Source organism: Ovis aries, chromosome 6 (assembly GCF_016772045.2).
Source record: "Ovis aries strain OAR_USU_Benz2616 breed Rambouillet chromosome 6, ARS-UI_Ramb_v3.0, whole genome shotgun sequence".
Classification (NCBI taxonomy): Eukaryota; Metazoa; Chordata; class Mammalia; order Artiodactyla; family Bovidae; genus Ovis; species Ovis aries.
The window spans coordinates 7,238,505-7,262,991 of NC_056059.1; the positions used below are offsets into that span (position 1 = coordinate 7,238,505).

Below are 24,487 nucleotides of genomic sequence, written 5' to 3' on the forward strand. Positions count from 1 at the left end.
AAAGAAGCCACCTGCCAATGCAGGAGACGTAAGTTCTGTCCCTGCGTCGGGAAGATCCCCTGGAGAAGGAAATGGCAACTCAGTCCAGTATTCTTGTCTGGAGAATTCCACGGGCAGAGCCAGGCTACAGTCCATGGGATCGCAAGAGTTGGACACGACTTAGCGACTAAACAGGAAAACGCATGCTAAAATCTCCCTGGTCGGAAGAGGACAGTGTCTGTGCATGGAGTGCCTGTGTGTGTACATGTTCATGTAATTGCAATCTACTAGCCGTCCTTTAGGAGGCTCACTTCACTTCAGTGAAATTCCAGGCATGAAGGGACGGGAGTTAAGCCGGTGCCTCTCGGTCTTTGTTTCGGTGGTTCTCTAGTCCTGCTGTGAATTTGGATCACCTGTGGTCCTACATCAGCTCTGTTGATTTCATGTTCTCAGAGTTTGTGTGGCCTGGACATTTGTAGTCTTAAAAGTGGTACAGGTGGTTCTCATGAACAACCAGCATTTATGAGAACAGAAGATCTTTGTGAGGACCTTTGTTTATTTTTCCAAAGAAATAAAAACTTCTGTGATGGTGTTGTTACAACATAGCAATTGGTGAGATGTCTCTCACTTCATGAATTTAGGGATGAGAGTATATGTATCTTCCAAAATAAGTCATTTAGCATATATTTATTAAGAGCTTTCTCTGTGCCGACTTCCTTGCTCACAAATGTGAGCATCACATGGTCTTACACTAGGGGAGCCTTTAACAGGGTAGACCTGACATCTTAACAAGTCCTAGTGTGTGTGTGTGCATACTCAGTCACCTCAGGTGTGTCTGATTCTTTGTAACCGCATGGACTGTAGCCCACCAGGCTCCTCTGTCCATGGGATTCCCCAGGCAAGAATAAGCCATGCCCTCCTCCAGGGGATCTTCCCAACCCAGGGATCGAACCTGTGTCTCCTGCATTGCAGATGGATTCTTTACCACTGAGCCACCGGGGAGCCCAACAAGTCCTAGAAGCTGTTGTAAATGCTCTGACAATGCTGTTGGGAGTGTTCAAAGGAAGGTCTGGGCAGCTCTCTGGGAGGGCAGGAAGAGTGTCCTAGATCTTGAGACTTAAAAGTTAAAATCAGTTTTTGCCATCTTAGGGTGAAGGAGGGGGCAATGATACTGCAAATAGTTTGAATAAAGATAGGTTTGTCAGACTCTTCTTCAAGCCACTAAAATAACTGTGGCACAAAAGCGGTATCACAGTGGTGGACAAGGGCCGTTCTTGGACGGATTTGTGTATTACTGGAGGAATTTGAACTTTATTGTGTAGACAGTCGGGACCCCTTGAAGGGTATGCAGAAGAGTAGTTATATTACCAGATATTTCTATCTGACTATTTCTATTTCGCTCTGGCTGCAACGTGAAGGATGGCTTGAAAAGTTAAAACTTGAAGTAGTGATGCAAGGATTATTTTATCTAAGTGTCAAAGCCCTCTTTTGAAGAACAGAAAATACTGTTGCAGTAAAAAAGTCTGGCAACAATATTTTCTGTTCTTCAAAAGAGGGCTTTGACACTTAGATAAAATAATCCTTGCATCTAAGAAACCTACATAAATATGTCCTACGTTATCTAAAAATTTAGCCAGTGAACAAAGAAACAGAACATGGAAACTTATTTTTTAAATATCCCAGTCTTAAAGTCTTGGATAATCTTGCCTTCATGTGCCACTTCATGCCTGGATTACTGTAACAGTCTGCCAAATGGCCTCACTACTTCAGGTAGGTTGTGAGCCACAAATACAAATTGTATATGTAACTTTAAATTTTCTGGTAGCCACTTTAAACGACTGAAAAACTGAATGGGTGAAGTTAATTTTAATGATATAGTTCATATAACTTAGTATATCCAAAATATTATATAAAAATTGAGATATTTTATATTCCTATTACCTATAGAAACAATATATTTTATATTCTTTTTCATACTAAATGTTTGAAATCCTGTGCACATTTTTACTTTTTTATAGTAAATATTCACCGCTATATTTCTTTTTTTAAATTACTTAATTGGAGGCTAATTACAATATTGTGATGGTTTTTGCCGTACATTGCCATGAATCAGCCATGATGCACGTGTCCCCCCATCCTGAACCCCCCTCCCACCTCCCTCCCCACTCCATCCCTGTGGGTTGTCCCAGAGGACCGGCTTTGAGTGCCCTGCTTCATGCATTGAACTTGCACTGGTCGTCTATTTCACATATGGTAATACACATGTTTCAATGCTATTCTCTCAAATCATCCCACCCCCACCTTCTCCCACAGAGTCCAAAAGTCTGTTCTTTACATCTGTGTCTCTTTTGCTGCCTTGCATATAGGGTCATCGTTACCATCTTTCTAAATCCCATATATATGCGTTAGTATACTGCACTGGTGTTTCTCTGACTTACTTCACTCTGTATAATAGGCTCCAGTTTCATCCACTTCACATCTCATTTTGGACCATCCACATTTCAAGTGCTCTGAGAGCACATGTGGCCACTGCCTCCTGAGCTGGACAGTGAAGCTTGAGATTAATTTCTTAAATTCCACTCCAGAGATACAGGCAACCTTTCAGCAGCACTTTTAAGGATGCAGTGACAGTTGATCACCTGGGATTTTTCTTTAAAAACCTGTATATTAATGAGACATACTGAATTTTACAATACAACAATATCAATACACAGAAAGTAGAAATGAGTTATTTAAATATCTGATTATTCTTCATGACTGTTGCTTTTTACAGTTTCAGGATGTGAAATAGTCCTAAACTATTGAAGTAGAACCCGCAAGAAGTCTAAACACAATATATGAAAAGCCTTCTGTACTTTAAAGATATGTGATAATTTAAGGTTCAAAATGGAGAATTTCAAGGAATCGCAGGAAATTGTTAGTTTTATACATCACCAGTAGGTGATCATCTTTGTTGCACTGCTCAGGTTTTTGAGTTGACATAGTTATGAAAACCACTTTGTATATTGAAGTGTTGTCAGAGCCCTACTTAGGGCTATGAGAGTCTTTGAACCACTTTTAACTCCGTTGCTGCATGGGCTTGTCTCTAGTCGCAGTGGGCTGGGGCCACTCTCTAGTAGTGGTGTGTGGCTTCTCACGGTGGTGGCCTCTTGTTGCGGAGCACGGGCGCTCGAGTGGGCTTCATGATCGTGGCCCTGGGCCCCCAGGGCACAGGCTCAGCAGTCCAGCACGTGGGGACATCCATCTTCCTGGACTAGGGGTTGAACCCCTGTCTCCTGGGTTGGTAGGTAATTTCTTTGCCACTGAGCCACCAGGGGAAGTCCTGTTGAGAATGTTTTAAGTAGCCACAGAGGAGAAGTGGGGGCTTCCTAGGTGGGGCTAGTGGTAAAGAACCCACCTGCCAATGCAGGAGATTTAAGAGACACGGGTCTGATCCCTGGGTTGGGAAGATCTCCGGGAGGAGGGCATGGCATCCCACTCCAGCATTCTTGCCCGCGAATCCCACGGACAGAAGAGCCTGGTGGGCTACAGTCCATAGGGTCACAAAGAGTCTGACATGACTGAGGCGACTTAGCACACACGCACAGAGGGGAGTGAACAAGGGGCTGTACTGTTCAGTGAGAAAGAGGAAGTGATCAGGAGGTGGACTGGATCTTGTATTGTAGGTTGGTGGTTCTCAATGGGGGGCAGTTTGCACCATAGGGAATATTTGGCAATGTCTGGAGACATTTTTGGTTGTCAAACTTGGGTGCATGTATGTGAGTGTGTGTGCAACTGACATCTAGTGAACAGAAAGGCCAGGGATGCTTCTAAACATCCTACAATGCACAGGACCCCCCTTTACATTAAAGAATAATCTGGTCCCTAATGTCAGTAGTGCTGAGCTTGAGAAACTGCTTTAGGTAGATATATCAGAATCAAGGTATGTTGGCTGAAAGACAGGCTGAGACCTATCAATCAAGTAAATATTATGCTTATTTTTTATGTGAGTAGTTCCTATGGAAAAAAGACATTTCATTAAAAATCTGCATTCATTCATTAAATCAACCAATGTATGCTGCCTTTCTGCTTAACTGGCATTGCTGAACTAGATGTGTGAGATTCATCAGTGAACACAGATGAAAGGTCCCTGCCCTTAAGTACCTTTTGTTTAAGCAGGGCGAGACAGAGAATAATAAATATGATAAGTAAACTGGATAGTTTGTTAGAGTTTTTAAAAAAGGAAAAAGTAGAGCAGATAAGGACAGTGGGAGTGCTGGGGGAATGGAATGACAAACAAGGGTGGGCGATAATTTCAAATGAGCATCAAAGTAGGTCTCACTCTGAACAAAGATTTAAGAGATGAGAGCGTATAATGCATATATGTTGCCTGAAGATAACAGTTTTGGTTTACATTCAGTTCCCAGGAAAGGGGAGTAAAGTGGATTGTGCTACGTAAGTGATCTGGGAGATATACAGTTAGACCAGACATGGCTTCTGCCCTCATGCAACTTCATGGGAAAGTCACCATCTTGGAAATGACAGAAAAATGATGACAGCAAAGGCAGGATTGTAATTTTGCCCTATTCCATTCGCTCCTGTTTTGATCCTTTTTCATGGTGGGAAAATGACTGGTTAGTGATCACTTTCCATTCATCCTCCGCATTTGATCCTTCTCAGAAAACAGACAGTAACCTGGGTTAAACAGTGAAATGAATGAAGGAAAAACATGAGTAGGAGGCAGAGAGCAGTGGGGTCAGAGAAATGGAAAGAAAGGTGAAACTTAACAAAAGGAGTTAATGATATGGAAGGGTTACAGCTATCTCTATTAAGCTTCCTGGCAGGCAGTGACCAGTTTACAGTGTTTGAAACAAGCCTCCCATTAGCTCTCTCTGCCTCTCAGGTACGGTAACAGTACTAGGAACTACGTGGTTCGGGTTGGGGATTATCATACGCTGGTGCCGGAGGAGTTCGAAGAAGAGATCAGAGTTGAGGAGATCGTAACCCACCGGCTGTACCGCCCGCACAGCAATGACTATGACATCGCCCTGGTTAGGTTACAAGGACCAGAGGAGCAGTGTGCCAGACTCAGCAGCCATATTCTGCCGGCCTGCTTGCCACGCTGGAAAGAGAGGCCACAGAAGAGAGCCCACAACTGCTATGTAACAGGATGGGGAGACACAGGTAACAGAAACCCAAAGCAACAATGACGATACGGCCCCCTTCTTGTGTCTGGATTTCCCATTTGGGTGTGCAGCGGGTTGTTCAGTCTCTAAGTCATGTCATTCTTTCCGACCCCGTGGACTGCAGCATACCAGGCTTCCCTGTTCTTCACTGTCTCCTGGAGTCTGCTTAAACTCATGTCCGTTGAGTCGGTGATACCATCCAACTGTCTTGTCCTTTTGCCCCCTTCTCCTCCTGCCTTCAGTCTTTCCCAGCACCAGGGTCATTTCCAGTGAGTTGGCTCTTTGCATCAGTGGCCAAAGTATTGGAGCTTCAGTTTCAGCATCACTACCCCATTCAGTACAGTGGGTAGCAAAATCTTAAAAGGGGGTTCAAGCTTACTTGTTTGGAAATTCTGCCAAGTGTGAGATGCTTGCATGTAACTTGGATCCCTATCCTGAGGGTACTATGGTTTCCATTAGGACGTAGACGCTGCCTTAGGACTTGGGCCTGGCTGTCTCTGTTTGAAAGTTTTCCCAGATGACTTTGATGTAGCTACCCCAGCAAATGGAGAAGGAAATGACAAACCACTCCAGTATTCTTGCCTGGAGAATCCCATGGACAAAGGAGCCTGGTGGGCCACAGTCCATGGGGTCGCAGAGTCTGGCCCTACTGAGCGACTGACACACACACAACCCTAGAAAGGGCTTTGGTATTAGGGTTTTTTTTTTGATAATAGAGCCCTTTATCAAACTAAATCTTATGGAGATTTAAAAATAAAGAACAGCCAAAATACAAAACAAAGCTGCTGAGGTTCAAGAGGAGGGATCCACCCTACTTGGGTTTCTCCTTCACCACTCTCCCCTTCCTATTCTTCCCACAGATAGTGTTCAGCTTATGCTCTTCTCAGGCAAACAGCTTTCTGTATTGTCTTGCTAGAGTTAACATCAGCACAGAGTCGGACACGACTGAAGTGACTTAGCAGCAGCAGCAGTGCTTTCTCAGGAGTTCAGGGGTAAAGAATCCCCCTGCCAATGCAGGAGATGTGGGTTTGATTCCTGGGTCAGGAATATCCCCTGGAGAAGGAAATGGCAACCCACTCCAGTGTTCTTGCCTGGAGAATCCCATGGACAGATGCACCTGGTGGGCTACGGTCCATGGAGTCACAAAAAATTGGACATGACGTCCTAAACAACAACAGTGTTTGCTTAGGATAGTCTGAAACAGAACTCTTAAGTCTCGCCTGGATCAGGTACTCGATTCACAAATGACTGTTGAATAAGGAGAAAGGATTGGGCTGACTACTCTGCATTAAAAATAATTTAACACTGTTAACTGTACTCTTGAAAACAGCATCCAATATGTATTTCTATAGGTGGTGATTTCAATAAGGTTTTACCTAGTAAATTTATTGTATTTCAGTGTTCATTTTATCCGTTAAATCTTGGCTTTAGACTGGGAGTCCATGGGGTCGCAAAGAGTCAGATAAGACTTAGCAACTAACACTTTCACTTCCTTTAGATTCAACACTATTTCATAGCAGCAAAATGTAGAAACACCTGTAGCAGATACAGAATATTGGGACCAATCCTGAGAGAAACCATAAAAAATGGAAACATTTCCTGGATGATGTAATAAAATCAGGTCAGAGTAAATGCTTTCTCAAGGAAACACTATGCTGAGCTGTGAGGCAAATTGACGATTAAAGTGTAGGTATTAAAATTACTTCTTCAGGGAAGTTCAGTCATCTTCCTTAAGGCACTACATCTAAACAGAGGTAACACAGGAAGTAAATTTCACCAAATGATTTAATTATGAATGAATCACTGCAGTTGAATATACTGGACAATAATGGTGGAATTTAGACAGCAAGTAAAGGCTGTCATGGAGAACCTACCTACCAATTATGCATTTTAGCCACTAAACAAAGAATGAGTGGCTTACTAGTAAATACAGTATCTTAACATCAAGAGGTTAAACTTAAGGCTGTCTGTATATAAAGTTGTTTCTGAATCATCTTCATGAAATATTGAGGATAGTAATTGCCAGTTGACGTAGATGAGTTTTAGAGCAATGGACATGCCAATACAGAACTAGCATGACTGCACTCTCAGCATTTTAATACAGAGAATTTAAATTCTAAAGCCTACACAAACGAGCTTTCCGTACGTTACCCTTTTCTAGCAGGCAAATCCATAAATGTTACTCAAAGTGAAAGTGAAGTCGCTCAGTTGTGTCCGACTCTGCGACCCCATGGACTGTAGCCTACCAGGCTCCTGTGTCCATGGGATTTTCCAGGCAATAGTACTGGAGTGGATTGCCATTTCCTTCTCCAGGGGATCTTCCCAACCCAGGGATCTAACCCGGGTCTCCCACATTGTAGACAGACTCTTTACCATCTGAGCCACCAGGGAAGTCAAATGTTACTCAACTATTCTTCAAAAACTTTAGTACTGAGAAACAGATCAGTGAAGGATTAGAGTATGTTTAACTGCTCACTCCAGTACTCTTGCCTGGAAAATTCCATGGATGGAGGAGCATGGTGGGCTACAGTCCATGGGTTCGCAAAGAGTCAAATACGACTGAGCGACTTCACTTCAACTGCAAACACTGAAGAAAAAAATCATTTATAGTTATCACTCATTTAAACTACACTAATGCCACAATAGGGCTTTTATCTTCAAGACTCTTAAATGTTCATTTAACTGTTAAATATAGCTCTAAGATCTTTAGCTGGAATCTAATCCAGTTGTTTGGCCCACATAGGACCAGCCTACTCAAGAACTCTACAACAAGCAGCCATCCCCTTACTTCCCAAGAGGTTTTGTGAACATCGTTATAAGGGTCTGTTTACACGAAGGATGCTCTGTGCTGGAAACCTCCATGAACACAAACGTGTGGACAGTTGCCAAGGAGACAGCGGAGGACCACTCGTGTGTGAACGACCGGGAGAGCGCTGGGTTGTGTATGGGGTGACCTCCTGGGGATACGGCTGTGGAGCCAAGGATTCCCCTGGTGTTTATACCAAAGTCTCAGCCTTTGTACCTTGGATAAAAAGGGTCACCAAACTGTAATCCTTCATGGAAATGTCAAGAAGATAGTATTTAAAGAATATGTTGGAAAATTTCCAACATTGGCATTTAGCCAGAGATGCCAACTAATGGGAGGGGAGATCTTTTTGTGTTCTGTGTTGATGAAAGTGATGTACCTCTTTGCTGCTGGAGAATGATGTGATCATTCTGGTTACAGATACCTCAGTGTAGTAATGACTATTCTTATTTAGCACTGTTGCCTACCCAAATTAGTTTTACAGGAGACTACATTCATTATTCTGTCTTGTCTCAATTTCTCAGCATTCTCCAGAGATTATTGTATATTGACTGTGCAATAAGGCTGTTTTTACTTGTATTTGGATTGAGAACTCCTTTGTAACTCAATCAGTATGGTCTATATTCATATTAAGAGCCTACCTTTGACATAAAAAAATACCCTTTACTATACTTAAAATACACGTGGCAGTGTTTTCTGTTCATCTAATTTTTAAGCTGATTTTTTTCCCTGAAGGTTGATAAGCAGTCTCCACAGATGAATCTTTCTGGCCTTTCACAAGTGAGAAAAGCATAAAAGCCAAAAAGGTAAAGCAATCCTATTATAAACAGACTGGACTAGGAATATTATGTCACAATACATTTCTGAATGAAGCCTTTATACCAAGTCACTATGGCAACTAGAAAAAAACATTCTAGCTACCTTGTATACTGCTAGCACAATTTGGCTGATGACATTAAGAATACCTTCAAATGGTTTAGTACATAACCTGATTCATCCACCATGTACTTGCCAACATTTATCTGATTACTTTTAATGACTTCAAATTTGCTGCTTGGTGAAACAAAAATTTTCCTTCCTTAGCAGCATGCTCTTTTCTAGACTGTGGTGTAAGAGCACCACCTATTGAAATTTTCTGGTAACTAACTGAAACCTGCAGATTTCCTGAGACTGTCCTGATAGATAAGTGGAAGTTGATCAGTTGTGCTGACTCTTTGTGATCCCATTGAGTATAGCCTACCAGGCTTCTCCGTTCATGGCATTTTCCAGGGAAGAGTACTGGAGTGGATCTTCCCGACCTGGGGATCAAACCAGGGGAGACCCAGGTCTCCCATGTTGCAAGCTTTATCCTCTGAGCCACCAGGGAAGCCTGCCATCCTGATACAGCCCTAATAAAGATTTTGTTGAGTTGCTGTGTCCTACTCTTTCCAACTCCAAAGACTGTAGCATGCCATGCTCCTGGTCCTCTCACTCACTCAAATTCATGTCCATTGTGGCAGTGATGCTTACCCATCTCATTTTCTTCCTAATAAAAATACACAATTAAGAATGCTTTCCTGTCTGTAGTGTGGGAAAGCTCTAAAACAACTGCAATATTTAACCCATATGCCAGTTATGTATCAAGTGACTACACACCTCATTGACAGCTTATAAAAGGCAGTAAAGATTTTTTATAGTATCCCGTTTCCAAATGGGTTAACAAGCAGAGGCCAATGAGACACTTGTAGGGTTTTCAGTCCAAACTCCAGGAGAGTCACAATAAAGACAAGGGAGTCTCTTTCCACCTAGTTTTGTTTCTCAAAGGAGTAAGGGATAGCTGCTTACTTTGCAGCCTTACTGGAGAAGGAAATGGCAACCCACTCCAGTATTCTTGTCTGGAGAATCCCGTGGACAGAGGAGCCTGCCAGGCTACAGTCCATGGGGTCGAGTTGGACACGACTTGGTGGTCTTTTTCTATGCAGCCTTACAGGGCACAAAAAACTGTCCCAATACGTCAAGAATTGTGTATAGAAGGGATAGATGCATAAAGACAGGTGAAGACAGGTGAGGTCAAAACCACAGAATTAAGAATGCTGAGTAATCCTTTTAAATGGCTGATCATGAAGGGACCTCTTTATCCCCTTTCTCTTCTGCATCCTACTGTGTCCTTTTGTAAAGGGCGCTATGTAAAAACAGGTGCTTTATAATTTACTACTTTGCAGAATTGCAATGCCAAGCCATTATAACATTTTTCAAAGCACATTTGATAAAGGAATAACTGTACAAGCATTTACATTTAGAGATGACAAAACTATAGTGTACACATGCGTGACAGCCTGGGAAAATTCTCATGGGCCATCCTTGTCATTAAACTGCAGTGCTGGTGCAAACATCCATAGTGGAATTTTAACTATGTTACTGAGTCCAGCCTTGCTCTGCCATGTGCATCCAAAATGAGGTGTTGAGGCAAGACTTAAACGGGGAGCCAGCAGACCGAGATGGCAGGCTAGAACCTCAAAGTAACCATCTTATTGGGGTCTGGATGCCAAGTTCTTTAATAGATCAGAGAGAAGGAAGCAATAGTCAAAAGGTAGAACAGAGAGGGACATAAAGTGAGGAAGTGAAAGGTCTCCAGTCTTGCAAAACATCTCCAAGGAATATCCAGGCTTCAGAAGTGTGTTGATCTCTTCTATTCACAGGTGGGCAAGGACCTCCAGGCAAGCCATTGAGTATGATTATAATAAAAGCCAAGCCAAATAAAATTTCCAACATAAGAGTCATAATTGGCTTCTTCCTTGCAACAACTAGACCAAAGATTGGTTTAATTAAAAGGTGAGGTAGCAGGTTACCTTCAGTTTTATCAACCTTGAGGTAGAATGTTCCTCCATAAAATATAACTTTTATTATAACTTTTTCTTGTTAAATGACTTTTGAAGATCCAAGTGTCAACTACACATACTAGGTGCTCCCTAAATACGACATACACTACTAGCTCATGTGACCACCCCCGGAGCTCTGAACAGTAGAACAGGCTGCCTCTTGTTCTCTATAGTTATCTATACACTTATCAGACCTCAGTTTGATCCCTAGATGTGAAGATCCCCTGGAGAATCCTATGGACAGAGGAGCCTGGCAGGCTGCAGTCCATGGGGTCTCAAAAGAGCTGGACATGACTTAGGGGCTAAACCATTCCCATTGTACCCATGAATCATTCACTCCTGGAACATTGTATGTACAAACCAAGCATTTTATTATATAAATAAAAGCAGCACACTTTTATTTTCTATTTAAATACCATACACAAGATTTAAAATCACATTTTGCAGTGTACTGCAGGATGCTCAGACTTCACTCACATCACTTTGGATTTCTTGGTATATCTGCAAGAGAAGAAGCTCAGCTCAACAAGACTGATTTGTGTACATAGTGTTAAGATTTTAGCAGCTAAGCAGTTAGTCTATTCAGTTGGCTATTTAAATAACAAAACGCCAACACATGCCAATTCTGGCCTTCCAAATCCTTAGGTCTAAGAGTCTGAGATGCATAAAATAGGAACCTACCTCGTTATGCTTTCCATCGTCCACTGGAACAATTAGCTCAGCTTCCTAGAAACATTTGAACAGTAGTTTAATGTTTGCCAAATAACCCAGCACACTGCAAGTTTTTAAAGTGAATGTTACTTGTGCAAGTCAGAATCTGATACCAATTAAATGGTGACAGCTTTGCCAATAAACAAGAATATGCTCTTCCATGGCTAGGAAGGGAGACTGCCACAGCCGACAGGTCCCAAAGATACATGGAGATTCATAATCCCAGCAAAGACCAGCAAAGACAACTACAGACACTACTCACCACCTGGATAAAACTGGCGGGTCGTCAGGATGCGGTGTTACTCTTCAGAGTCGCAGAGCAACAGATTCAAGATGGCCACATGGCACCGACAGTACAACGGATGACCTTCACCCGAGTCATCAGCGGTACTTAACTTCTGCCGGAGGGCCCACGACCCACGCGCGACTGGCTTCCGACTGAGCGCCCAGGGCTGCACGTGGCCGCCCCACTAACGAACGAACATGAAGTTCACTCAAGCTTCTGAACCTAGACGTTTTCAAAGCTAACGTCGATCTACTACTACAAGACCGCTGCATCTCCTGCATTTTAAGCTAGGCCGAAAGGACGTGTTCCTTGTACTTTACCTCACAGAACAACCACAACAGGCCGCCTCCTCCTAAACCGGACGCTTACCGGACGCAAAAGGCCGAACTCGCCCGCACAAGCTCTCTTATAGCGCCGATGACCCCATTCCGGGGAGGAGCCGCGAGGGGCGAGGCCTACGCGCTTGCTCCCTCCGCCCCGCCCTCCCGGCCCCGCCGCAGCTCCGCCCGCTCCGTTGGCCCCCGGCTCCCTTGATGGCCCCGCCCCTTCCTCAGTGTTCCACCTTCCTCGCGCGCCTTCTAGATCAGCCCTGCTTGCCGGCGTCTGACTTTGACGCATGCGCATGCAGGCCCCGCCCCTTCCTCAGTGTTCCGCCTTCTCGCGCGCCTTCTAGATCAGCCCTGCCAGCGCGGCGTCTGACTTTGACGCATGCGCATACAGAGTTCTCGCTCGACCCGGAATCCGCTGTCGCGGGTCCGCTGAGGAAGATTGTGTTGTTTCTTGTATACTTAGCACAGTTACCTTAGAAGTCGCTGTTGTTGCCAAAACGCCAGGTTCGATAGTTCTCTTATTCTTAACCTTTTGGTAGGTTGATTTCTGTGGAACTATCTTTTTTTTTTTTTTCTCTGCTTAAAAAATTTCGTTTCTCCCGTAAGCTAGTTTCTAAGTCGTGCCCGACTCTGCGACCCCATGGACTGCAGCCCGCCAGGCTCCTGTGTCCATGAGATTTTCCAGGCAAGGATACTGGAGTCAGTTAGCCATTTCCTTCTCCACGGGATCTTCCGCAACCCAGGGATCGAACCCGGGTCTCCTGTACTGTAGGCAGATTCTTGACCGACTGAGCTACAAGGGAAGCCCATAGCTTCCCTTGTTCCACTGAAATTAAGTTTCTGAAGCACAGGTGTCAATGGTCTACAATCAGTTGTTTTTCGAGAGTCTGATTTCTTAGGAGTACTTGTACACATTGTCGAAAGCCTTGCCACACGAATTGTACACAGATTAGGAGAAGAAAACAGGAGCGTGCGGGAGACGCTTTTTCGTGCGTGTGTGAACATTTCTTCTGTTGCCCGCTCGCCCACAGTTAGCGTCTCCAGAGCTGCTGTTGACTCTTGAAAGAGCGCACCTGGGTCTTAACATCAGTGACTTACGTTTCTTTAAGGGTGAAAGTAAAGCATAGATCTATTTTTTGTAAAAGGGAATTAAAGATATTTAGGAATACTTTTAGTCCTAGGCATGTGCATGGAGTAGGAAGTGGCAACCCACTCTAGTGTTCTTGCCTGGAAAATTTCATGGACCCAGGAGTCTGGCTGGCTGCAGTTCATGGGATCCCGAAGAGTCAGCAGGACGGAGTGAGCACTTGTGCTTGTTAAATGCCACTGAAATTTATTTTCTGTTTTCCCGTTTAGTTTTCACCTGGTGTGAAACAAAAAGGAGGATCTAGGTGAAGCTTTTACTTAGTAGCCGACAAGTTGGAGCACTGTGTGGCAGCAGTTGGCAGGCATACTGCTGTCAAGAGGTCTGAACTTTCCAGGTGGCTCAGTGGTAAAGAATCATCCTGCCAGTGTAAGAGAGGCAGGTTCAGTCCCTTGATTGAGAAGATCCCTTGGAGAAGGAAGTGGCAACCTACTCCAGTATTCTTGCCTGGGAAATTGCATGGCCAGGAACCTGGTGGTCTACAGCCCATGGAGTCGCAAAGAGAGGAACAGGACTAAGTGACTAAATAACAACAATACCTGGCGAGTAAAGTGCTACAGAAGAGATCCCTGAAGCTTCTTGAAATTGCTAGAATTAGACTAAAATGTCTTGTTAAGGTTGGGAATGGACAAGTTTATAAGGGCATTATAAATTTTTAATTTGAAAGAGCTAAAGCTGTTCCTAAGGCTGACCTTATATCACTTTTTTCATCTTTACTCTTCATGTCACTGTTGAATAGAAAGAGCTGTTGAATGACAATGCTTAAATTACAAATCACAGAGGGGAATTTTGCCAAAATGGGTGTGATTTTTAGAATCTGTAACTGAGCATCTGTTATTTTGCTAAGGCTGATATGACAAAATACCACAGATAGGGTGGCTTAAACAACGGAAATTGCTTTCTCACAGTTCTAGAGACAAGAAGTCAGATCAAGGTGACCATAGGTTTGTTTCTTCAGAGATCTCTCCTTGGCTTTAGATGACCCTGTTTCTGCACATCCTGTTCTCTCTGTGCCTGTATCATTTTTTAAACTATTTTTAATTGGAGGCTAATTACAATATTGTAGTGGTTTTTGCTATACACTGACATGAATCAGCCATGGATGTACATGTGTCCACCCCTACACCACCAGCCCGAACTCCTCTCCCACCTCTCTCCCCATCCCATCCCTCTGGGTTGTCCCGGTGGACTGGGTTGTCCCAGTGGACCGGCTTGAGTGCCCTGTTTCATGCATGGAACTTGGACTGGTCATCTGTTTCACATATGATAATATACATGGCTCAGTGCTGTTCTCTCGAATCATCCCACCCTTGCCTTTTCCCACAGAGTCCAAAACTCTGTTCTTTATATCTGTGTCTTTTTTGCTGTCTTGCATATAGGGTCGTCATTACCACCTTTGTAAATTCCATGTATATGCATTAATGTACTGTATTGGTGTTTTTCTTTCTAACCTACTTCATCCTGTATAATAGGGTCCCGTTTTATACACCTCTTTAGAACTGACTCAAATGCATTCTTTTTAATAGCTGAGTAATACTCCATTGTGTATATGTACCACACCTTTCTTATCCATTCATCTGCTGATGGACATCTAGGTTGCTTCCATGTTCTGGCTATTGTAAACAGTGCTGTGATGAACATTGGGGTACACTTGTCTTTTTCAATCCTGGTTTTCTTGGTGTGTATGCCCAGCAGTGGGATTGCTGGGTCGTATGGCAGTTCTATTTCCAGTTTTTTAAGGAATCTCCACACTGTTCTCCCTAGTGGCTGTACTAGTCTGCATTCCCACCAACAGTGTAAGAGGGTTCCCTTTTCTCCACACACTCTCCAGCATATATTGTTTGTAGAATTTGATAGCAGCCATTCTGACTGGCATGAGATGGTACCTCATTGTGGTTTTGGTTTGCGTTTCTTTGATAATGAGTGATGTTGAGTGTTTCTTCGCCATCTGTATGTCTTCTCTGGAGAAATGTCTGTTTAGTTCTTTGGCCCATTTTTTGATTAGGTTGTTTATTTTTCTGGTATTGATGAGCTGCTTGTATATTTTTGAGATTAATTCTTTGTCAGTTGCTTTGATTGCTATTATTTGTTCCCATTCTGAAGGCGGTCTTTTTTTACCTTGCTTATAGTTTCCTTCGTTGTGCAAAAGCTTTTAAGTTTAATTAAGTCCTATTTGCTTTATTTTTTGCTTTTATTTCCATTACTCTGGGAGGTGGGTCCTAAAGGATCTTGCTTGATTTCTGTCAGTGTACTGCCTATGGTTTTCCTCTAGGAGTTTTATAGTTTCTGCTCTGACATTTAAATCTTTAATCCGTTTTGAGTTTATTTCTGTGTATGGTGTTAGAAAGTGTTCTAGTTTCATTCTTTTACAGGTGGTTTTCCCAGCACCACTTGTTAAAGAGATTGTCTTTTCTCCATTGTATATTCTTGCCTCCTTTGTCAAAGATAAGGTGTCCATAGGTGCGTGGATTTATCTCTGGGCTTTCTATTTTGTTCCATTGATCTATAGTTCTGTCTTTGTTCTGTGCCTATATCTTTATAGCTTCTTAGAAGGACTCTAGTCATACTGGATTAGGGTCTGTCCTAATGACTTCTTTTAATCTTAATTACCTTTTTAAAGATCTTATCTCCAAATATAGTCATATTCTGGGGTACCAAAGGTTAGGACATCAACATAATGAATTTTGGGGAGACTAAGCACCACCCATTTATGCTAAGCTATGCAAATTTACTGAAGATCTTAAAATGAATGTTTCCATCGGGTTACAGTGCAAAAACACTGAATGAATGAGAGAGCGCTCTAATATTTTGTTTATGCTCTTTTCTCCATCTTGGATGTCTTTCCATCTAGTTTTTTTTTTTTTCCTTCCTGCAGTTGGCATATTAGTTTCAGTTGTACAACATAATAATCTGATATTTGTGTGTATTGAGAAATCATCACCACAGTAAGTCTAGTTAATCTTCATCCTCATACACAGTTATAAAAATTTTTTTTTTCCTTGTGGTGAGAAATTTTTAAAGATTTATTCTCTTAGTACCTTTCAAATATGCAGTACAGTATTATTAACTATAGTCACTGTGTTGTACATTACATCCCCAGGACTTGCTTCGTAACTGGCAGTTTATAGTATGAATCTATTGTTTTTTCTATTCCATACGTCAGTGGGATCATGCAATGTTTGTCTTTCCCCAGTGTATTGCATCTAGCATGATACCTTTAAGATCATCTATGTTGTCACAAATGGAAAGATTTCCTTCTTGTTTATAGCTTAGTATTCCCATGTGTGTGTATACACCACATCTTTCTTCATTCATACTAATACATCAGTGGACACTTGGATTGTTTCTATATTTTGGCTATTGAAAATAATGCTGAAATGAACATATATCTTTTTGAGTACATGTATCATATACATGTACATATATCTTTTTGAGTTCATGGTTTTGTTTACTTTGAGTAAATACCAAGGAGTGGAATTGCTGGATCACACTCTATATTTTTAATTTTTTTGAGGAATTCCCATGTAGTTTTCCATAGTGGCTACACCAGTTGCATTCCCACCAATAGTGCATGACAGCTCTTTTTTCTCCACATTCTTACCAACACTTGTTATTTCTTATCTTTTTTGATAATGGCCATTCTAATGTGTTGCGTGATACCTCATTATATTTTTGATTTGCATTTTCTGATATTAGTGATATTGACCATCTTTTTAGGTGTCTCTGGGCTGTTTGTGTCTTCTTTGGAAAAATATCTATTGAGGTATTCTGCTCATTTTTTAATTGGATTTTTTTTCAATTGAGTTCTATGAGTTTTTATATATTTTGGATATTACCTCCTTATCAGGTCATATGATTTTCAAGTATTTCTTTCTGTTCCATAAACTATCATTTCATTTTGTTGATGGTTTCCTTTGCTGTGATGAAACTTATTAGTTTGATGTGGTCCAACTTGCCTGTTTTTGCTTTTGTTGCCTTTACTTTTGGGATCAGGTTCAAAAAATCATCACCACGACTGGTGTCTGGGAGCTTGCCACCTATTTTTTCTCCTAGCAGTTTTATGGTTTCAGGTCTTACATTCAAGTCTTTAATCCATTTTGAGTTCATCTTTGTGTATGGTGTAAGATAGTGGCCCACTTTTGATCTTTTGCACATGGTTTTCCAGTTTTCTCAACATCATTAATTGAAGAAAACTGTTCTTTCCTATTGTATAATCTTGGCTTCTTTGTCATAAATTAACTGTGTATATGTGGGGTTATTTCTGAGATCTCTGTTCTGTTGAATCTGTAGATTGCTTTGCATAGTATGGACATTAGAACAATATTCTTCCACTCCATGAGCATGGAGAATCTTTTCACTTATTTGTGTCTTCAGTTTCTTTCATCAATGTATTATAGTTTTTGGTGTATAAGTCTTTAACCTCTTTGGTTGAATTTATCTGTAGATATTTTATTCTTTTTGATGCAGTTGTAAATGGGATTGTTTTCTTAATTTCTGTTTCTGATACTTTATTATTAATGTGTAGAAATGTAACAGATTTTTGTTTGTTGATTTTGTATTGTGCAATTTTACTGAATTCATTTATTCTAATAATTTTTGGTGCAATATTTGGGTTTTCTGTATATGAAGTCATGTCTTCTAAAATAGTGACAGTTTTACTACTTTTTTTTTTCCGATTTGAATACTTTTTATTTCTCTTCTTTGCCAAATTGCTCTGACTAGGACTTCCAATGCTATGTTAATAAAATCGGTGAGAGTGGACATCCTTGTCTTATTCCTGATATTAGAAGGAAAATTTTCAGTTTTTCACTGTATGCTATTAGGTGTGGGATTGATATACATGGCTTTTATTATGTTGAAGTACATTCTCTTTATGTCCACTGTTGAGAGTTTAAAATTATAAATGGATGTGAATTTCCATCTGTTTTCATCTGTCAATATTATATTCAGCTTTACTTTGCTTAAATATTTTTTGTTCTGTGAAACTTTTCATTACTTCATTACTCCAACTGGATTTTATTTTTTCCCTTTTTGTGACACTGTAGTACTTAACCAGCATGTTTCTTGTGGCATCCTAACTACGTTATAAACTCCTGTGTCTTAACACTTGTTTGAAAAGCCTAGCGTAGTGACTCATGTTGAATGGGCACTTAATTGCATTATCAGGTGCTTTGAGGTACTCAGTATGTGTTTCAGAAATTGAGTAAATTTTACGTTTATTCTAAAAAGTCACTTATCTCCAGGAGATGGAATTTAGTTTCCCATCCCTACCCCAATACCGTCTTGAATATGGGCTGTGCTTAGCAACTTGCTTTCAAAGGGTTCAGTTCAGTCAGTTCAGTCGCTCATTCGTGTCCGACTCTTTGCGACCCCATGAATCTCAGCACGCCAGGCCTCCCTGTCCATCACCAACTCCCGGAGTTCACTCAAACTCATGTCCATTGCGTGGGCGATGCCATCCAGCCATCTCATCCTCTGTTGTCCCCTTCTCCTCCTGCCCCCAACTTCTCCCAGCATTATAGTCTTTTTCAATGAGTCAGCTCTTCACACGAGGTGGCCAAAGTATTGGGAGTTTCAGCTTCAGCATCAGTCCTTCCAATGAACACCCAGGACTGATCTCCTTTAGGAGATCCAGGGGTTGGATCTCCTTGCAGTCCAAAGGACTCTCAAGAGTCTTCTCCAACACCACAGTTCAAAAGCATCAATTCTTTGACACTCAGCTTTCTTCACAGTCCAACTCTCACATCCATACATGACTACTGGAAAAACCATAGCCTTGACTAGACAGACCTTTGTTGGCAAAGAAATGTCTCTGCTTTTGAATATGCTATCTAGGTTGGTCATAACTTTCCTTCCAAGGAGTAAGTGTCTTTTAATTTCATGGCTGCAGTCACCATCTGCCATGATTTTGGAGCCCAAAGAATAAAGTCTGACATTGTTTCCACTGTCCTACTCTCGGTCCCATCTATTTCTCATGAAGTGATGGGACCAGATGCCATGATCTTTGTTTTCTGAATGTTAAGCTTTAAGCCAACTTTTTCACTCTCCTCTTTCACTTTCATCAAGAGGCTTTTGAGTTCCTCTTCACTTTCTGCCATAAAGGTGGTGTCATCTGCATATCTGAAGTTATTGATATTTCTCCTTGCAATCTTGATTCCAGCTTGTGCTTCTTCCAGACCAGCATTTCTCATGATGTACTTTGCATATAAGTTAAATAACCAGGGTGACAATATACAGCCTTGATGTACTCCTTTTCCTATTTGGAACCAGTCTGTTGTTCCATGTCCAGTTCTAACTGTTGCTTCCTGACCTGCATATAGGTTTCTCAAGAGGCAGGTCAGGTGGTCTGGTATTCCCATCTCTTTCAGAATTTTCCACGGTTTATTGTGATCCATACAGTCAAAGGCTTTGACATAGTCAATAAAGCAGAAATAGATGTTTTTCTGGAACTCTCTTGCTTTTTTGATGATCCAGCGGATGTTGGCCATTTGATCTCTGGTTCCTCTGCCTTTTCTACAACCAGCTTGAACTTTACAGTAGAGAAATCTGGTAAATACTATCTAAGCCACGTAAGCAATATTGATAAGACTGATAAGTCATATTGATAGTGCGAACCCTCTAAGATATGGTGACAACACTTTACCTCCTTCTGTGTTTTTCTTCCTCAAAGCCCTAACCTCAGTCTATCCATGAGAAAAGCATCAGCCAAAATAAAACTGATGGGTGTCTTCCTCCTGACTGGGCTGTGTGGTTTCTCTCTGAGAACTGCTGATAGCAATATGTCTTCAGGAAATGTGAAAATTGGACATCCTGCTCCCCAGTTCAAAGCAACAACCATTATGCCAGATGGTCAGTTCAAAGGTATCAGTCTGTCTGACCACAAAGGAAGATACGTTGTGTTCTTCTTTTACCCTCTTGACTTTGCCTTTGCGTGCCTCATGGAGCTCCTTGCTTTCAGTGATAGGGCAGAAGAATTTAAGAAACTCAACTGCCGAGTAACTGGTGCTTCTGTGGGTTCTCACTTCTGTCGCCTGGTGTGGATCAACATACCCAAGAAACAGGAAGACTGGGGGCCATGCACATTCCCTTGATATCAGAGCCCGAGCACGCCGTTGCTCAGTACTGTGGGGTCTTAAAGGCTGATGAAGGCTTCTCATTCAGGAACCTTTTTACTACTGACAATAAAGGTATCTTTCCACAGATTACCGTAAATGACCTTCCTGTTGGCTGCTCTGTGGATGAGACACTGAGACTAGTTCAGGCCTTTCCAGTTCACTGACACACATGGGGACATGGGCCACCTGGCTGGAAGCCTCGTGGTGATACCAAGAAGCCTGATGCCCAGAGCAAAGAATATTTCTCTAAGCAGAAGTGAGTGCGGGGCCATTTTAGGGCCAGGCTGCAGTAGGTGGCCTTGAGAACAAAACCTCTTTTGTACTGTTGTGAAAAAACACCTTACTCTCGGTCCAGATGTGTGGGACAGCACTGGCCTTTCCGGCAGGGGCTGGGAGGCCAGCCTTTCTTCCTCTGAAGAAGGCCTGAGCCGTGTTATGGAGCAGGCTAGCTGATGTGTGCCAGAGAAGGCGATGGCACCCCACTCCAGTACTCTTGCCTGGAAAATCCCATGGATGGAGGAGCCTGGTGGGCTGCAGTCCATGGGGTCGCGAAGGACACGACTGAGAGACTTCACTTTCACTTTTCACTTTCATGCATTGGAGAAGGAAATGGCAACCCACTCCAATGTTCTTGCCTGGAGAATCCCAGGGACGGGGAAGCCAGGTGGGCTGCCATCTATGGGGTTGCATAGCGTCGGACATGACTGAAGTGACTTAGCAGCAGCAGTAGCAGCAGCTGATGTGTGCAGTAGTAGGGTATCACTTTTGATCTTTTGTAGTTTTATTAAACTTGAACTGAGAAAAAATATCAAATTGATGGACATACTTTAGGATTCCCTAAACTGTGCTCAAAGCCATCATGCTCATGAAAAAGTATGGAAAACACCGGAGGAGATGAGATGTAATGACTAAAGGCAATGTGGGATCCTCAAGCCAAAAAGGACATTAATGGAAAACTAGTGAAACTTAAGTGTGGGCTTTAGTTAATAGTAATGTGCCATTCAGATGGCTCAGTGGTCAGGAATCTGCCTGCCAGTGCAGGAGACACAGGAGATGCAGGTTTAATCCCTGGGTCAGGAATATCAACCCACTCTAGTATTCTTGCCTGGGAAATCCCATGGACAGAGGAACCTGGTGGGCTACAGTTCATGGGATTGCAGAGAGTTGGACAGGACTTAGTGACAGCCTGCAGGCATACATGCTATTATAAGATATTAACAATAGGGGTTATTGGATGAGGGTTGTCTGGGAACTCCATGTACCATTTTTGTAACTTTTTCTGTAAATCTGAAACTATTTTTACAATAAAGCTTGATAAAAGTCTTGATTTTTATTTTATTTTCATTTTAAGACGTGACACATTTGTGATGATTTCTCTCCTCTGTGTGAAATTTGTGGCTAAGATGGCAATATTTCTACATTTTATTTGAGGGGATTCAAGATCACATCTAATGAATTTAGCTGCTGTTCAATCTTTGAGGCTTAGAGTGAATTCTCAGGAGAGAGAATGTGGTAATAGAGGAATTAAAAATTGATTATAAGAAAAGTTTAGTTGAAGGATTTTAAAGGTAGAGTGGAGGTGGAGCCGTTAGACTGGTAAAATGATTGTTGGAAAATACTTAAATTCTGCATTGAATACATGAACTGTATTCTATACATTTGTTATAGAATACTCATTCTTCAACTATACTACTTCCTTTTTAGGGTTTTAGTGTAGAAACTTTGGTAATCATCAGGGAAACAAAATTTACATAACTGTACATCTCTCATGAATGTTGAGATAAGTGGGAGAAAATATAGTCAGGAAATGGCCCGTGAGTCTATTTTCACGTTAAAATACTTAGGAAACTTAAACTTGCAATTGGTGTGTACTAGCAGTGTGATCAGAGAAGGCAATGGCACCCCACTCCAGTACTCTTGCCAGGAAAATCTCATGGATGGAGGAGCCTGGTGGGCTGTAGTCCATGGGGTCGCTGAGTCGGACACGACTGAGTGACTTAACTTTCACTTTTCACTTTCATGCACTCTCTTTACTGGAGAAGGAAATGGCAACCTACTCCAGTGTTCTTGCCTGGAGAATCCCAGGGACGGCGGAGCCTGGTGGGCTGCCATCTGTGGGGTTGCACAGAGTCAGACACAACTGAAGCGACTTAGCAGCAGCAGCAGCAGAAGCAGCAGTGTGATACTACCTGTAACAAAACTGTAATAGAAGTACGGTATCTAGACAAGAGAAGATGAAAAAGGTTTTCTTCTAGAACATCGCTTAGTCTCTCCCTTTTCTTGCCACCCTTAATGTTTGCACTTGGTGCCTTATATTTTTAAAAATTGTTCATCAGTAAATACGTAATGAATTCCCTCTCCGTTATCTTTACTGAAATATTGGTTTCGGTTCTGGGCATTTGTTTTTTCCAGTCGGACTCCTCTGTCCGTGAGATTCTCCAGGCAAGAATACCGGAGTGGGTTGCTGTGCCCTCCTCCAGGAGATCTTCAGACCGAGGGATCAAACCTGCGTCTCTCATGGCTCCTGCATTGACAGGTGAGTTCTTTACAGGTAGTGCCACCTGCTGCTCCTGCTAAGTCGCTTCAGTCGTGTCCGACTCTGTGCGATCCCATAGACGGCAGCCCACCAGGCTCCCCCATCCCTGGGATTCTCTAGGCAAGAACACTGGAGTGGGTTGCCATTTCCTTCAGTGCATGAAAGTGAAAAGTCAAAGTGAAGTTGCTCAGTCGTGTCCGACTCTTTGCGACCCCATGGACTGCAGCCCACCAGGCTCCTCCGTCCATGGGATTTTCCAGGCAAGAGTACTGGAGTGGGGTGCCATTGTCTGTAAGGCTCCAGCAAATGTTTGTTAATCAAACATGTTCCTTGCCTCAAAACTACAATGAAATTGAGAAACTTATAGTCAGTGATAATCACAATTTTCTCAAATTATTCCAATCTCAAAGCCTTGGAGTTATCTTTTTTTCCACTTTATTTTTTTTTTAATTGAAAGATAATTGCTTTACAGAATTTTGCGGTTTTCTGTCAAACATCAACCAGAATCAGCCATAGGTACACACATGTCCCCTCCTTCCCAAACCATCCTCTTATCTTCCTCCCCATCCCACCCTTGTAGTTTGTCACAGAGCCTCTGTTTCTATCCTCCATTTTCAATTTCTAGTGTGTTTCTATATCATTCAGCATATTTGTTATCTATTGCTGAGTCTCAGATTAGCCTAAAGCATGGTGGATTAAGGCAATGAGTTTTTATCATCTCATGCAACTTCTGTAGAAGCTGCAGTCAGTATGTTGCTGGGGCTGTGGGATCCCCTTGGATCCTCTTCCAAGCTCACTCCCAGTTTGGCAAGTGAATGCTAATAGTTGGCAGGAGGACTCAAACCCTCAGCATGTGGATCTCCTTAGGGCTGCTGGAGCGTCCTCAAGTCACAGCAGTTCAGTTCTCCCCAAGGTGAGTGATCCGAGAGACAAAAAGTCCCGATGCTTTTTTTTACGAGCTAGTCTGAGAAGTTAAGCACTATCACTTGTTAAAAAGGGCTTACCAGGTGGCGCTAGTGATAAAGAACCCACCTGCCAGTGCAGGAGACTTAAGAGACTCAGGTTTGATCCCTGGGTTGGGAAGATCCCCTGGAGCAGGGCGTGGTAACCCAATCCAGCATTCTTGCCTGGAGAATCCCAAGAGCCTGGTGGGCTATAGTCCATAGTGTCACAAAGAGTCAGACATGACTGAAGCTACTTGGCACGCACAAGCATGCACTTGTTAGAAGTGAGTTATTAACTTCAGCTCCTACAAAAAGGGAGTGAAATTAAGCTTCATCTCTTAAAGAGGGAAATGTAAGTGCTTGTCAACCTAAGTTAAAGCTGCCACAATCAGAATGGGTGAGGCTGTGTTACAGTTAGAAACAGTCCAAAGTCTCAGTGGCTTAAAATCAGAAAGGTTTGTTTCTCGCCATGCTCTTGGCCATTTAGGGACTCAGACCAGTGAGACTTTCCCTTTTGTAATGTTTCTAGGCAACATGAAAGGAGAAGGGAAGGCAGAGAATCACACTTGTTATTAAAGGCTTCCATTTTGAAGTGGGCCTTGTCATATCGCTTC

At 42.3% G+C, this 24,487-nt stretch overlaps 1 protein-coding gene, 1 non-coding gene and 1 pseudogene across 5 annotated transcripts in view; 2 read left to right on the forward strand and 1 right to left on the reverse strand.

Annotated features, from left to right (window-relative positions):
- PRSS12 (serine protease 12) overlaps window positions 1–18,039 on the forward strand; it is an 89,753-nt gene extending 71,714 nt beyond the window's left edge. For 3 of the 4 annotated variants that reach the window (XM_027970792.3, XM_042251117.2, XM_027970790.3), the window contains 2 exons: window positions 4,862–5,142; window positions 7,888–18,039. In XM_027970792.3, coding sequence (XP_027826593.2) covers window positions 4,862–5,142; window positions 7,888–8,195 — 589 coding nt within the window. In that variant the 3' untranslated portion in view covers window positions 8,196–18,039. The remainder of the gene's footprint in view (window positions 1–4,861; window positions 5,143–7,887) is intronic. The other variant, XM_042251118.2, reaches the window with a different exon arrangement.
- On the reverse strand, window positions 11,601–11,731 carry LOC114115456 (small nucleolar RNA SNORA24). Its single transcript, XR_003589796.1, has one exon. It is a non-coding gene; the product is annotated as a small nucleolar RNA SNORA24 (small nucleolar RNA).
- On the forward strand, window positions 12,518–21,743 carry LOC132659920 (peroxiredoxin-1-like; annotated as a pseudogene).
- The last annotated feature ends 2,744 nt before the right edge of the window (window positions 21,744–24,487 follow it).